This window comes from Daucus carota, chromosome 4 (assembly GCF_001625215.2).
Source record: "Daucus carota subsp. sativus chromosome 4, DH1 v3.0, whole genome shotgun sequence".
Taxonomy (NCBI): domain Eukaryota; kingdom Viridiplantae; phylum Streptophyta; class Magnoliopsida; order Apiales; family Apiaceae; genus Daucus; species Daucus carota.
The window spans coordinates 22,127,297-22,143,129 of NC_030384.2; the positions used below are offsets into that span (position 1 = coordinate 22,127,297).

General features: G+C 31.4%; 1 protein-coding gene across 1 annotated transcript; it reads right to left on the minus strand.

Annotated features, from left to right (window-relative positions):
• Positions 1–932: 932 nt before the first annotated feature.
• On the minus strand, positions 933–2,754 carry LOC108217017 (probable 2-oxoglutarate-dependent dioxygenase AOP1). Its single transcript, XM_017389870.2, has 3 exons — positions 2,320–2,754; positions 1,915–2,242; positions 933–1,440 (listed from the first exon to the last, which is right to left on the minus strand). Exons 1-3 carry the CDS (start codon positions 2,691–2,693, stop codon positions 1,171–1,173), a joined length of 972 nt encoding a protein of 323 aa, XP_017245359.1. The 5' UTR covers positions 2,694–2,754; the 3' UTR covers positions 933–1,170.
• Positions 2,755–15,833: the final 13,079 nt, after the last annotated feature.

Sequence of the window (15,833 nt, forward strand, 5' to 3'; positions counted from 1 at the left end):
ATACACAGTGTCAATAGTTGGATGCTAAGATATAGGGCCGTTTGGCTGAGCTTAAAATAAGTGCTTCTTGCTTAAAATAAATAAGTGGAGTAGAAGTTAGAAACCAGACAAGACTTATAAGTGATTAAAGTGTTTGGCAAATAAGCAGAAGTCCTGAAACAAAAGCTAGCATTCCTAGCTTTTTATAAGTGCTTCTTGACTTATTACACAAACAGTACGAAATAAGTGCTTCCAACTTATAAGCCCAGAAGTCGGCTTAAAAGCCGTAGCCAAACACCACCACAGTTTTTTTTTTTTTTTTTTACAGAAGCAGGGAACAGAGGAGATGGGGCAAAAAATGAACAAGGAAGCAAGTGGTGGCAAGGAGGAGAAGCCAGCAAAGAAAACTATAGCTTCAAAACTCTGATTAAGGGCTTCCAAACATAACCATATTTGCCTTTGTGTTTTTTAATATGAAAGCCTGTTTTTCTTTTCCTGTTCTTCTAGCCAACTGTTGAAGGATATTGTAAGCGTGCAAGTGTAGTATAGCTATTGCACTTTAGTTGTTTTCATGGAACATATATGTATGAGTATGAATCTTTGTATATATTGAGTAGTGAAGCACTGTATTTTGGTCGTTTTCAGAATTATTTTTGGATAGCCTCTTGGAAAGTTTAGGAAGCGTTTTGATCGTGAGCAGGAATGAGGATCGGGAATGAGGGTTTCGAAATGAACCCAGGAAGAGCTAAGTGGGATTGGGGTTTTCAGTATCACAAAATTGCTAATTCAAACACTAACATTTGAGATTCTGATTCCCGTTAACCGGTCTGATTAATCATAAACCAACCGTCTTCTTAGTTTCATATTGCAAAGGAGTGCATGGTAATTTTGAAACTCGATTTTAAGTTTAATGTTGAATCTTGAATTGAGTTCCTTCTTTTCATCCCTCAGAGTGATGAAATAGCCTGCAAAAATTTATTCTCTGCTAATTCGATGGCCGGAATAGCCTAGTAGTAAAGCTTTATTCTCCACTAATTTGATTCGATGGAGAGGATACAATGGCTTAGTCTCACTCTCACCAGATACAATCCCAGAGATGATCACAACTGATCAGGTATATAGAAAGCTTATTACAAGTATAATAGTTGTCACATATTAAGAACCCAACATGCACTTAAACTAGGAGTTCCTTCAGACCTTGATAGCTTTTCCTAGTACTGCAGAATAAAACTTGGCGAAACGTTCTTGTGGGCTATCCTGATCAGCTATATTAGTGAATAGCGTGTAACCAAGGTGATCGAAATCTTGGAATTGCAAAGGGTGATCATCATCAACCAGTTCTTCGGGTGTTCGTATCATGCCATTCTTGTATGATTTTATGGTGATTGAGTATCTGACTTTGCTCCCCACATTCATCACAACTCGATGGTATGGAGTATGTATTCTCCCATTGCTCCAAGCCTAAGCCACATAAAGTAACAAATTTTAGTTTTTACAATTTCATGTAAAATGGACTCTTAAGGATTGGGTCACTGTGAGAAGAGTGAGAACAATTGTATTAACGGTGATATTGAGTTTTAAGTGGTATATGCATGTGATCAACTAGTGAATTTTTGAAAGTTGTAGGAAATCAGAGAGAATGTCACAAAATACACAAAATATAAAGGTAAGCCCAAAATAACGTAGTTGGAAAATTGGCCCAAATATCATTATCAATACCGCACAATATTATTATCAATACTGCATAATCTAGCGTTTTCAATTTTGGAAGAATACGCTATAGTTTTATGTACTTTTAACCATAACACACGATGTAACGTTTTTGATAAATATTCAAAATGCTACACAATGCAGCGCTCATAAATGGTATTCGAGACTATATTTTCAAATCGTAATGTTCTGGGTGGGCGAACGCCCAAAATCAGATGTGCTCACCATAAAAGCATCACCAGCGATGATAACAAAAGACGAAGCTTTGTTCTCAAAGCCAATCCATTCCCCATTCTTTGTTTTCACTTCCAGTCCATTAACCTCATTTTGTTGAAGAACTGTGAGAAAGGTCTTATCAGTATGAATCTGGAGGCCTATATTCGACTCCTGCTGCTTCGGGCTCGTATACTTCGTCCCTCTCAACGTGTAACTATACGAATCATTCGTAAAATGAGAATCGCAACTTCTCAGCACTCCGTAGCTTTGAAATACCATCCTCTTGATAAGCTGTTCTAGCTCCGATGCTTGCTTCGCGTACGCCAACACTGTTCCGCTAATAAATTCATCGAAATATTACATTCGGGTGATTAAAAACAACAAAAACAGCGAGGATCGTAAACGTGCAAGTACCTGAAATGATCGTTTCCAGAAGGCCACATGAGATGAGTAAAACTCTGAGTTCCTTCGGGTGTGTTCACTGCTTTAATGCCTACACTTTCGTACAGAGGAAACAGAGTATTCGGAGCAACATGGCCAAAATATTTATTGTTGGCGAGGTTCTGAACTTTGGTTTCGGTGGGCAGAGAGAAAAAATCTTGCAGACAATTCACCATTGCGTTGCTAAGTTCGGTAGAAAATTGATCATAGACCGCGATGAAACAGCCGTATTCTTCAAGTGCATGACGAACATCATCGCATGCTACGATCCAAGAACTCGAATCAGACTTGAGATTTTCAGTGGTCAGATTTATTGTAGGAAGGCTGGGCAGTTTTTTGCAAGCCATGGCTTCAGTTTTGCTAGTAGTAGTTGAGCTGGTGTGAGTTATAAAGTTTGTGCATCACAAAGACAATGAAACAAGATGAAATAGAAATGCTACAAGGGAATGAAACAGAAGTGACGGCCATGCATGCAAAACAACAAAGTAAAGAAGTTAAATTACAACTTTTTGTGTCCCTTGCAATAATCTATGCTTGTGATGCCTCCGTCCGATTTACCAATATACCTTGCCAAATAAATTTAAGAAAACTAAGCAGCATCAACACATAGACACCCAGGGGACAAGGGTGAGAACTTCTTTAATTCTTGCAGTTGCAGAGCTGCACAAGAAAATGAGGAAATGTGTTGAATCCTTTACAGAACTTTAGGGGCCATTTGGGTGAACTTAAAAAAAGCGCTTATTGCTTAAAGTAAAAAAGTGAAGTAGAAGTTAGAAGCAAGTTAAGACTTATAAGTGATAAAAGTGTTTGGGAAATAAGTAGAAGCCGTGAGACAAAAGCCAGTAATCGTAGCTTTTTTTAAGTACTTCTTGACTTCTTACACAAACGGTACAAATAAGTGCTTCTAACCTTAATTCCAGAAGCCGGGCTTATAAGCCGATGCCAAACACCCACTTATACACTCGGTCCTCCTGAAATATATATTCAATTACTCCCTCCGTCCCAGTCATTTGTATACAAATGGCTGGGACACGGAGACCAAGAAAATGAGTAATAAATGAGTAAAGTTGGATGAAAAGTTGGTATAGTGGTGGGACTCATTTATATTTAATAATAAATTTGAGATGGTGGAGGAAAGTAGTGGGTGTAATAGTGTTTATATTATTATAGAATGGAGATAGTGGAAGAAAGTAGTTGGTGTAATGATGTTTTATATTATAAAAGTTTACTACTTTTGGAATGTATACAATTGATGGGACGTCCCAAAAAAGAAATTGTATACAATTCATCGGGACGGAGGGAGTACATCAAGATCAAATGATTTTAGTCATTTGTACATGATAAAACTGAATTCCTTAAAATAAACGGGAATTATATACTTATATATAATAAGCGTAAGGGAGATAATTTGGTCGCATGGTCCTCTGGTCCAAAAGCTTATCATCCGTTGGATCTTATATTGAACAAATAAGCACCGTTAGATTGGAACAAAATTAAATTCTGTTCTAGAAGGCAACTGATATCTACTTGCATGTTTATAATTCCTTTTCTGAATCCAAAACAAATTTTGTCTTACACATGTATATGATTTTTTTTAATCCTAAATAGATATTTCCTATCAGTTTTATTCGTAGAATCATATAAATCTCACCGTCACAATTTTTTTTATAATATATTTTAAAATTAATAAGCCGGATTTATGTGAGGAACAAATACAAAAACTTTTTCTTAATCCAAAATAGATTCTACCTTCTTATTGCATATTTATGATTCCTTTTCTTAATTCAAAACAAATTATGTTTATCAATTTTAATTTAGAACCATATAAATTTTTTGAAAAATATTTAAATCACATTATAATAATTTTAATATAGAATACATTTATTAATATAATCTAATAGGAGTTGGCATAACGTATTCCACTCAAAATATATTAAAATTTGATAGATAGAATTTAATACTTTGGCATGATACATACGAGAAAAAGGAATTGCTTGATTAAAATAATTTATTTGAAACCATTAATGGCTGTGATGATGTATTTACCAAAGTTCTAACTTACAAACAAATCATAATTTTGAATTTTATTTTATTGAAAATTTAAATTTATTATTTATAAATTAAATTTTTTCACACCATTTAAAATATATTTAAAAAGTTTATAAATAATTAAAAAGCTCCCGTGCCTTGCACGGGCTATAAGCTAGTATGTATAACACTTGTAGTTTTGACGTGTGTGTGCGCGCACACGCTGATGAATACAGTCTAGAATAGGTCGGACTAGGGCTGGCAATCGCGGGTTGTGGGTCGGGTTCGTGTCGGGTCAACATCCTCGGGCAGTATTTTTAACCCAACCCGAACCCGACCCGAAAATTTTACGGGTACAGGTACCTAACCCGAACACGACTCGAATTAGTTTCGGGTTACCCGACCCGACCCGAATTGACCCAAAACTCTCGTGTCATGTCCAACCCGACACGACCCGACACGATTCGACACGACCCGACACGACCCGAAATTAATAAAATTCACTGAAAATAGTTTTAAATTGCCAGATCTTCACAGTAGCTTCATTACACACAGGAGGAAATTGTTCAAACATTCATAAATTAAATAAAAGTTACAGGAATACAAACTAGTGGAAACTAGTGAAAAAAGCCGCGCTTCGCGGCGGCGTTATAAATTTTGATACGATTTAGTATTATAATAGCATAAAAATTATTTTGAGTCATCTTACCGTTAAACATATCACTAATAAAAAATATTATAATTAGTATAAAAATTTGTTTAAGTGATCATCATGTCAAACACAATTTAAGAAAAATTAGAAGACTGAATATAGTTTCTATCCGAAATTTAAGAAAAATTAGAAGACTGAATCGCGTTTTGCGGCGGCGTTATGAATTTTTTATAAATTTTAATACGAATTATTATTATAATTGCATAAAAATTATTTCGAGTCACCTTCCCGTTAAATATATCACTAATAAAAAAATATTATAATTAATATAAAAATTTGTTTAAGTGACCTCTTGTCAAACACAATACTAATAAAAAAATTGTTTGAACCGCTCTTCTAAACAATATTAATCAATAATTATATTAAAATTAAATATAATAATATAGATTAAATTTAGTTTGAGCTGCTCCATTGTCAAAAACAATACTAATAACAAAACACTATAATATAGATATTAGTTTGAGTCACCATATCATCAACACACAATACTAATAAAAAATTATTATAATAATGATAAAGTTGAAAATTATAATCGGATGAAAATTATTTTAAGCCGTGGTCCTGTTTTAATAGAAAAATATATTATAACTTAAATAAAAATTGTTTTAGCCGTTTTCCCGTCAAACATAATACTAATTGAAAATTTATTAATGTTTACACAAAAATTAATTTGGGCCGCCCTCCCCTTAAGCACGATACTAATCAAGAATCATTTACATTATGATAAAATTATAATTATAATTGGATAAATATATCCAATTTCATAGATTTTAGTTATTATATTTTTCTTTTAATATTCCTGTTTCTTAATGGTTTAGAATTATCACTCTTTTCTTTTAAGAATCCTATTTTTTAACTACTTAGAACTTCGTAGATTTTTAGCTATTATATTTTCATTAGATAACTATTTCTTAACTACTTTGAATTATAGTTGTTTTATGATTACTATGATTTAGCTATTTTACCTATTTTTTCTCAAAAATTAGAAAAATTAAATGATGGATTTGTAGAAGCGCCACATAAAAATTTAAAAAAAAAAGATTTTAACTTATCACATTATAATTTATATATAAAAAAGTTGACTTATAAATTTCTTTTGTAAATTTTTTATACCGACTTAACGTAACACACTACACATTATTTACTTTTAATATCTTCCCGTGATCGGTCCCAAATTTCGAAAGAATCGCAAGAACATCTCGTAACACATATTTAAATTTGACCTAAGACCATGGAAATTGCATAGAAGATTTGGTTTACAATTTCAATTAAAATCAACAAACGTCGTGGATGTATTCATGATACTGTAAAATTTTTATAAATCAATAATGTCGGTATCTCTAAATTTTATCTATTTATCAAAATTATTAATTAAAATTATACTACCACCAGAGACGGAATAAGGAGGCATCAGGGCATCATCCCTAAAATCTCCTTTTACTTCAATCTTGTGTATAAAATTTAATTTCAAAATTGAAAATAAGAATATACTTCTTTAATAATTTGTATATAAATGTATAAACGAAAAATAAGAATTGTATTACTTTTATGATTCCCAAATAAAAAAAATTATATTAATTTAAGAATCCTTCTTCTAGATTCTAGAGTATTGCCTTAAAAATCCAATAAGAAAATAATTGTATTAACTTTAGAATTGTATTAAATCATCCGATAAGAAAAGAATTATATTGGTTTTAGAATTCTTAAACCTGATTTTTTGAATTATAAATATAATTTTTATCCGAAATTTAAGAAAAATCAGAAGACTGAATCGAACAATTCTAGAGGCGCCTGCATCCTCCTTTATAAAAAAAAGAGGTAATACAATTTTTTTATTATCTAGGAATGCCAAAAGAAATATGATTATATTTATTTAAACTAATAATCATAGATAAAATACAATTTATATTTAAAATTTGTGAGGTAATACGTACAATTTTTATTTTCGATTTAGTCTTATAATTTTCTTAAATTTCGAGTAGAAAATTAAGGATTATAAAGATAATAATCATTAAAAAAACTAATAGCACAAAAATTAGAATAATAAAACTGAAATCTGAGTCCGATAACGCTTCCAAATCTTCGTTTGAATCTCAAGAACACGAAGAACACTCTCTCGATAAACCCGTGTTTAACTGATATTATGATTTCCCCAATGAAATAAAGTACGGTTAAGGCTATTTATATTTACGAATAATTAATACCCCTCTGGATCATATATGACACGAAAATACAATGTTTAATAGCTTTATATTAATAAAACGGGTCCAATCGGTACCGGTTTTCGAGATAAAAATTAGAATAATAAAAGAATAGTATTTTTAACTAATTAATAGGAATCATTAAATAATAATAATAATTAATAAATAGGATATATAAAATTGAAATCATATATTGATTTTATGATAATCAAAATGAGATCTCAAACATGTTTTCATGATAGTGATGCTATCTTTTTGATCACGTGAGTTTAGCGCTACAAACCTGTTTAGACAATTTGAGATTACGGAAGATGTTGGTTTTTATTTGTTAGATATATAATTTGAAAAAAAAACTAATAAAATAAGATTATAAATTTTATAACTTTTGAAAATAAGAATTGTATTTTTTTTAATTATATTTGTTCTATAATTGTTATTTTGAATAAATGGAATCCTACTATTTTATGAATCCTAAATAAGTAAAAGAATTGTACTATCTTTGCAATCCTTTTATCTATACAATACTTGAACCTGGTTTATATATTATAATTTTATTTTATATTTGAAATTTAGAAAATTATAAAACTGAATCGAACAATTCTAAGGACGCCACGTCACCGCCCTGCATAATTTTAGATTTGAATTTTATTTTCTATCAAAAATTTAAGATTATGATTTTAGTTTAGATTATAATTTTATTTTTTATCTAATATTTTAAAAAAAATTATAAGCCTGAATGGACGTCATACCTGCAGGCTGCAAAGGACCAGACTGCTCTTTCTTGGTTGGACATGCAAGCACCACTCTCTGTCTCGTATGTTAGTTTGGGAGCGTTGCAGCATAAGAATAAATTTCTTGAAATGGCTGGGGGCTTGGTCAATCTCAATAGTAATTAGTAAGCAAAAATTCTTGTGGGTTGTTCGACCTGAAGTCATTCGTGGCTCACAATGGCTCGAACCCTTTCCTGATGGGCTGCTCGAGTGATAGAACCATACTACTTTTTTATTCTTAAATAAGTAAAATAATTGTACTATGTTAAAATCCTTTTATCTTTATAATAGTTGAACCTCTGAAATTTTAAAAAAAAATTATAATTTTGAAAATAAGAATTGTACTTCTTAATAATTTGTATATTAATGTATAATAAAAAATAAGAATTGTATTACCTTTATGATTCCTAATATCTTGATTCTTTTATATTATCTTTAGAATCTAATAAGAAAAGAATTGATATCTTTAGAATTGTATTAAACCAAAATTTTTAAAGTAATTATATTTTTTATCCGAAATTTAAGAAAAATTAGAAGATTGAATCGAACAATTCTAGATATCATCTTTAGAATTCAATAAGAAAAGAGTTGTATTTACTTTTAGAATTCTTGAAAGAATTGTATTATCTTTAGAATTCAATAAGAAAAGAGTTGTATTACTTCTAGAATTCTTGAACCTGATTTTTTGAATTTTAATTATATTTTCTTTCCGAAATTTAAGAAAAATCAAAAGACTGAATCAAGCGATTCTAGAGGCACCCGCATCCTCCTTTATATATATATATTGATTCATCTTCAAATGCACAACAAAGTGGAATTCTAATTTAAACTTTAAACTGCAATACTTAAAAACAATGCACTGGTGACTGGACTGCAATAGTTTAAAACAATCCACTGGACTGCAGCTCCTAGCATTCATCTCCAGGTCAATTTTCTAACACCCTGCAAAAGCAATACAGAGTTACAGAGCATATAAAACAATGCACATAATTATATTAACTAATTAACTAATTTAGTAATATGTGAACTAACATTACAGCAACATAAATTAAGCAAGCTACCCTGTATACTCATAACTCATAAGAAGTAGCCAGAATGCTAGATATTGAACAAGTAACAGAGCATCCAAGTAAAAAATGACAAAAAAAAACTTAAAGGATATAACCACATCATAAACTTACAGAATATGTTAATCATTCCGGGAAAAATAAAGTTCTGGAATATGAAAAATTTTATTTTCATATAATTTTTTCTAAGTAATTTAATATAAATTTATTTTGTTCTAAATCACAAATAATAAATTATATAAAAATAATGTATATTTTAATATAAAATCAATTAAAACAATGTTATATTGAATAATCTATTTTTACAAATAAGTAATATTATATTGTATATGTGGTTGTTTACGTTATTTAATATAAAATTAATTTACAAACAAATATGAAATTATAAATTATAAAAGAAAATTATGTAAATTAAATTTTAATGGCTATGAACATTAAATTCTTATTAGATATTTACACAATTTTTTATACAAAAACTAAAGTTTTGAAGATAAAGAAATAATTTATTTAATCAAATTAAGTATCAATAACTCCGTTTTATTTTTCTAATTTTCTGAAAGTTTTGGATGAAAAATATCAAAAAAATTGATATGGTATATATCTTGGCATAAATTAATCTGATTCTGTTTCAGATTATTTATGTAATATAGTAACTTGCAAATTTTTTAAATCTGATTCTGTTTCGGATTATTTAACTATGGAAAAGAGTAGCACACAAGTCTCTCTGCACCCTATAAATACCCCTATCGGAGGGGCATGTAGGTGGCGCCTCTCAGATAGCTCCGGTCTATTTTTCTAATTTTCTGGAATTTTTGGATGAAAAATATCAAAAATATTGATATGGTATATATCTTGGCATAAATTAATCTGATTCCGTTTCAGATTATTTATGGAATATAGTACCTTGCAAGTTTTGTAATCTGATTCTGTTTCAGATTATTTAATTATGAAAAAGAGTAGCACGCAGGTCTTTCTGCACCTATAAATACCCCTATAGGTGGTAGGGTTTTGGATCATTTAAACACAACACACTCTCTCTCAATACCACAACCATACTCGCTCGTGGGTGCCGTTCTTATGCAACGATATCGTAACCCGTTTTATCTTGGGAAGCTATCGTTCTACGCATACGGTAAGGGGGCGAATACGCTTTATAAACAACTTTTCTTTGCATATTTATATTCTCCATCTAATACAATAATAAGTTACCCTATGATAGCTGTTATCATAGTTTTGAATGACGATAGAGATGATTGATTGACAAGAATAAGAGTTTGTCGGACGTGAGAGTAAGACTGTGAATGGCGATAGAGATGATTGATTGACAAGAGTAATAGTTTGTCGGATGTGAAAGTAGACTGCTATCTCATGAATTTAAATTGATGTTATTGCGGACAGCCAGTCCAAAAAAATTGGACGAAGGAGTCACTAATATACACATGCATGGATTGGAATTCATAAGTCCCGACATGATTAATGTTCGTATAACTAGAACATAATGTTTATCCCTATTAAAATTGGGGATGGTTTCGGTGTTGCATCTCAATATCTTTTTGACTTTTACGCACTTATGTTTTTGCAAGCTTACTGTCTGTTTTATTGGTCAATTAGTGTATATGGCTAGATGTCATCAATCAATTCTGTTAAAGAGCCGTATGCTTTTTTACATGTAAATGTTAGTGAAAAACATGATTACTTTTAAAAAAAACACAACTAAAATTAAGATTCATCATGCTTTAAATTGTTGATTATATGTAGAAATTTATTTTCATTTTTTCACTCATGAATTATAGTCCAATTTTGTAATTTTATATATTAATATTGGTATTGCATCGAGATGTTTATAATATAAAATTTATTTTATTCTACAAATATTAATTTTGAATAATTAATATAATTTTAATAGACTGCCACACATTTATTTTATCTTACAAATACTAATTTTGAATCATTAATATAAGTAAGTTTTATAGGTCGCTGCAACGCGCGGCTTTACAACTAGTTATATATTATATACAAAATGTCTTAACAAATTTGGGACTCTTAAAATATGAGACCATGTGCAAATGCTCCACTTGCACATGTTAAAAGCCGGCTCTGACCCTCACCGAAATTGGGATTTTTTTTTTTAACTAAGAAAATCCAGCTCACAAGCAGGGCCGAAACCAGGATTCAGAATCCACCTGGACTGGTTCATTATTAGTCATGAACCAAACACCACACTAGGGTTAAAGGCCACCATTGGCGTCAAAACTCCCTCCTTTAATACACATGACAAAAACGACAAGCGCACAAAAATTGAAACTTGCCCGTGAATGCTAACTAAAATAATTTGTAAAAAAATTGCATATAATCTGTACCATGCTCTCAGCTAATACTCAATTATAAATTTTCATGATTAGACAATGTGGCATGTGCAAAGAACTATAATAATGGTACACTAAATTTAGGCACTTGACGATATGTATATAACTATTGGGTCTTGACCTCTAAGTCTGCTTTGCTTGACTATGATTAGGCTGAAGTAATTTGTTCCCGTTTGCATTGCTGGAATAACACATGGGCTAAACTAGTCTAGGCCAACAACAAAATATAAAAAAAATTGTGAAAATTTCAAATGGACCGGGCTATAGCTGGTTCCGCCTCTGCTCATAACATACCTTTGACCTTACACAAATGACCCGGAGCAATGTGCACGTTAGATAAAAAAGAAAAACCGAGATGAAAGGAGTAATAATTGACAACATTAGTTCAGCATTACATCGAAGATCATGATCATCTGTGTGCTCAACAATATGCTCCAATACATTTATAGCTAGATTGAATAATTTGATCAAGATCAATTGTGTAGTATATGATCAAGGAGTAATGGTTGACAACATTAGTTTGCTATTAGACTTCTTAAGGTGATTCTTCATTTACTTTGATTATATATATATATATATATATATATATATATATATGGTCATGCTCAAATGAGAATCACTCTTATTGTGCCACACAATTTATATCAATCTCTCACCATACATTAATTTTTAATTTTTAAATATTTTATCACCATCTTCATTCTAATTCCACCACCTGCCACCTCCAACCATCGCCAACCACCGATTCCGGCCACCACCACCTCCGGCGACCATAAGAAAATCACCACTGGCAAACATAAAATCACCACCGTCAAACTAAAAATCACCACCGGAAAACTAAAAATCACCGCTGGAAAAATGAAAATCACTGTCAGAAAACGAAAATCACCATATCACCACCATCAACAGACCCACCCAAATTTGAAAATTCACCAAATACAAAGCAAAGTCCGACGCGGACTTCACCCTTTGTCGTCGCCGCTCAGCAGTTCCACATCCAATCGCCCCTTATCTCTCCATTCTCTTCCATCTCGCATCGCCTCCACAACCCCGTTTCATCCCTCACCATAACTCCAACTCAACCACTGCCCGCAACACCACCGCCTCCCACCGCGATTCCGACGCCATCTCTACACTTGTACTCCTCCCCACATCGGCACATCCACTCCTCCACCACCCCTTCTATCCACCCCATTGATTCTACAATATATACATACAAACTGTGTGTATATATAAGTGTAAAGAGAAGAGAGTAATGGAGGCTGTAGAGAGGTGAAGAAATTATGTATTTATAATTGGGGTTGATTAGATATGACTACAGGAGGTGGGTTGAATAAATGGCGGATGGAGATATATGCCTTATGTAACAAGCGCTCCTTTTCCAAATCATGCGGCTGTGAGCAGAAGATAAATATAAAATGGAGGGCTGAGATTAGATCTCATATCCCATATTATTTGGGGTTCTCATTTGAGCACCACCCTATATATATATATATGTATGTACACACACATACTAAATCTCAATATATTTTACTTCAGTGTCAATGTTATTCTTTTATCGAGTTTAAAATATACTTAAGCACTATGATTTGAACCATAAAAATTTTCGTCCGTCGAAATTTTTAATTCATCAATATCTATATGATGAAAATGATGTTTTTATATATTCCAAAAAGAATAAGGGTTTGGCTAGTGTGTGCCCATGGACACATGCTAAGCGTTAAATTTGATATATTTAGTTTGTATTGATATGTGGATCTTTTATATCATTATTGATAAGTAGTAGCCAACCAAACATAAAATTTGGTGCTTTGCATGTGCCAGGGGCGGACCCAGGACTTCAGTTTCACCCGGGCTAAAAAAAATTATGTCAAAATTTATAATTTTTATTCTTGAAAATTGGACACATAGATATACCTCTCCCGTGATATATATGTACTGACATTTCATATACATACACCAATATAAATTAAACAGATATTAAAAATTTAATATTATTCAATAATTATTTTAATTTTATATTCTTAATCCATCTTTATATTGTATACATATAATTAAAATAATATTAAATTTTACAAAAGGATTGAGAATTTAGGAATTTCATACGTTTAAACTAGATATACATTATATATTATAGTGTATATAATATGAAAGTTAAATAATTATTAATTAAAGTTTTAATAAGAATACACAAGATATATGAAACCGAAAGATGCTAAGGAGTCAACTACGATGCAATTTTATAATACAACTACTCGGCTGTGCTCAGTTTCCTTAACAAAAAAATTACTACTAGTTCAAAAATTCAAACATAGAGTATGGACACTACTTCAGCCCAAATCAAAAAATCTGCTTTTGCCAAATAATGGACAGGGCTGGGTTTTAGAGCACCCATAATGGGAGCCCATTTCAGACCTCGAGACTCGTGAAATGGAACCGGCCATCAGTTTTTTCTTATATTTGCATTGGATGAAAACCTCCTGAACTGGGCAGTCCCACTACGGTGGCCAGACCCCCAGACCCATTTGCCTGCTCTTTGATTTTTTTTTTTTATCAATATTTTTATGTAACTACAGAGACAACATATGAGTTGCGTTTTTAAATTCAAATACTATATTACTAATAAGGTGGACCCGCTGGATGTGGAAAGTGGCCCAACATTGTACACATTTTATCTACAATTCAGTTTTGATTAGTTGGCATAAAGTAAGTTTAAAATATTCAAAATGGGTTCACAACATTGTGGGTGCTCTTAGAGCACCTCCCGTGTGTGGCTAATTAACGTCTCGGTCCTCGCGAAATGACCATGACAGATAGTTACTTGAACAAATAGGATTGTACATGCATGAGTAAAACTGGGCGTGGTCGGCTTGGTGGCCTTGGCCACTTTATTACTTTTTCATTTCTTAAATCAACTGGTTGCTCACTTAACACTGTAAAATTGCTGCTGCTTTAATCAGTATTTCAATGAACGTTTAGTAAATATTAACGTTATAATATGTAACGTAAAAATTATAACTAATGGTTAAATACAAATGTTAACTAATGGTTTATCACAACCAAATTTAGGTGAAGAGTCTTTTATCCCGTTCGAAATGTTTATTCAAAATACTATACAATGTAACGGACACATCGTCAGCTACAAAATGACTTGGTTGAGCATATCTCCCAATTCCATAAAAATCGTTGATTTTTTATATCATAATAATTTCAATTTAATGCAATCTCGTGTGATGTTGTTAATGTAATATTTTTTTTGAAATTGTTTTATAATAATATGTTGTATTTTAATTACGGTATACGTCTTTTATTTTATAATATTTTAAAATATTTATCACTTTAACTTGATTATTAATATTTTAATATTATTTAATTAAGCAAAAATTAAAATATAAAACACTATTTTATTACAAGTATAATATAATAGGAATAAGGTAGATACAACAAAATGTGAAAATTGGGCATAGCATTGTATGAAGTTGGCCAGTTTGATCATGTATTGAGGCCCAAAAAAAGTGACAAATGGTTTCAAGAATAGCATTAATGAGTATTAAGGATAAAAAAAATATTTCAAAAATCTTACCGGGGCTTTGGCTGACCCCAGCCCAGCTATAAGTCCGCCCCTGGCATGAGCCAATGGACACACCATGAAAAAAAATGAAAGAATAAATATCAATGGTTAAATTATAACACGCGAATGATATAAAAAAATCTGTCAAGTTAGAAACTCGTGCCACGCACGTCCTTTTATGCTAGTTTAGCTTATATGGTCAAATACGTGTCCAACTTATTCTCCTATTTCATATCGCTTTTTTTTTTTCTTTGAATTACAGACAAATTATTTCAGGAAGAAGAAGATTAATAATAATATGAGAATAATCACCCTTGTTAAAACCAAACGCTGTCTTTTCTATTAATTTTGCTCTCTGTTACTCATTTTTATTGTGTTACCGCCGTCAACAAAAATATCATGTTTCAGAACGAGATCGACGAGATCGACGAGATCGAGGAGATCGAGGAGAAAGAGGTAAGATCGATTCTCGATAGCATTAATTTTTGATGATTATACGGTATGTTTGATTTAATCTTACAACACCATGAGATTATTCATACCGGCGTAAACTGAAACACAAATTTATGACATATTTAATATCGACTGTTATCGGCGCATAATTTGTGAAGTATAAAAATTAGAGGTTTTTACAAGATAGTCTCAGTCAAGAGTATGATTTATGTATAATTTTACGTTTTACATCATTGTTCAACTGAGATATACCGAATATGTCTGAGTTGGGTACTGCTTTTAGAATTTCGATTACAGTGTTCTAAAAATCAGGAATCGG

Bases quoted from the DNA above. Each gene is read 5' to 3' on its own strand.
- LOC108217017 (XM_017389870.2), bottom strand. From the start codon at position 2,693: ATGGCTTGCAAAAAACTGCCCAGCCTTCCTACAATAAATCTGACCACT. The intron at 2,243-2,319 runs GTACTTGCACGT...TGAATTTATTAG, and splicing joins TCTGGAAACGATCATTTCAG to CGGAACAGTGTTGGCGTACG. The intron at 1,441-1,914 runs GTGAGCACATCT...TATGTGGCTTAG, and splicing joins TCGCTGGTGATGCTTTTATG to GCTTGGAGCAATGGGAGAAT.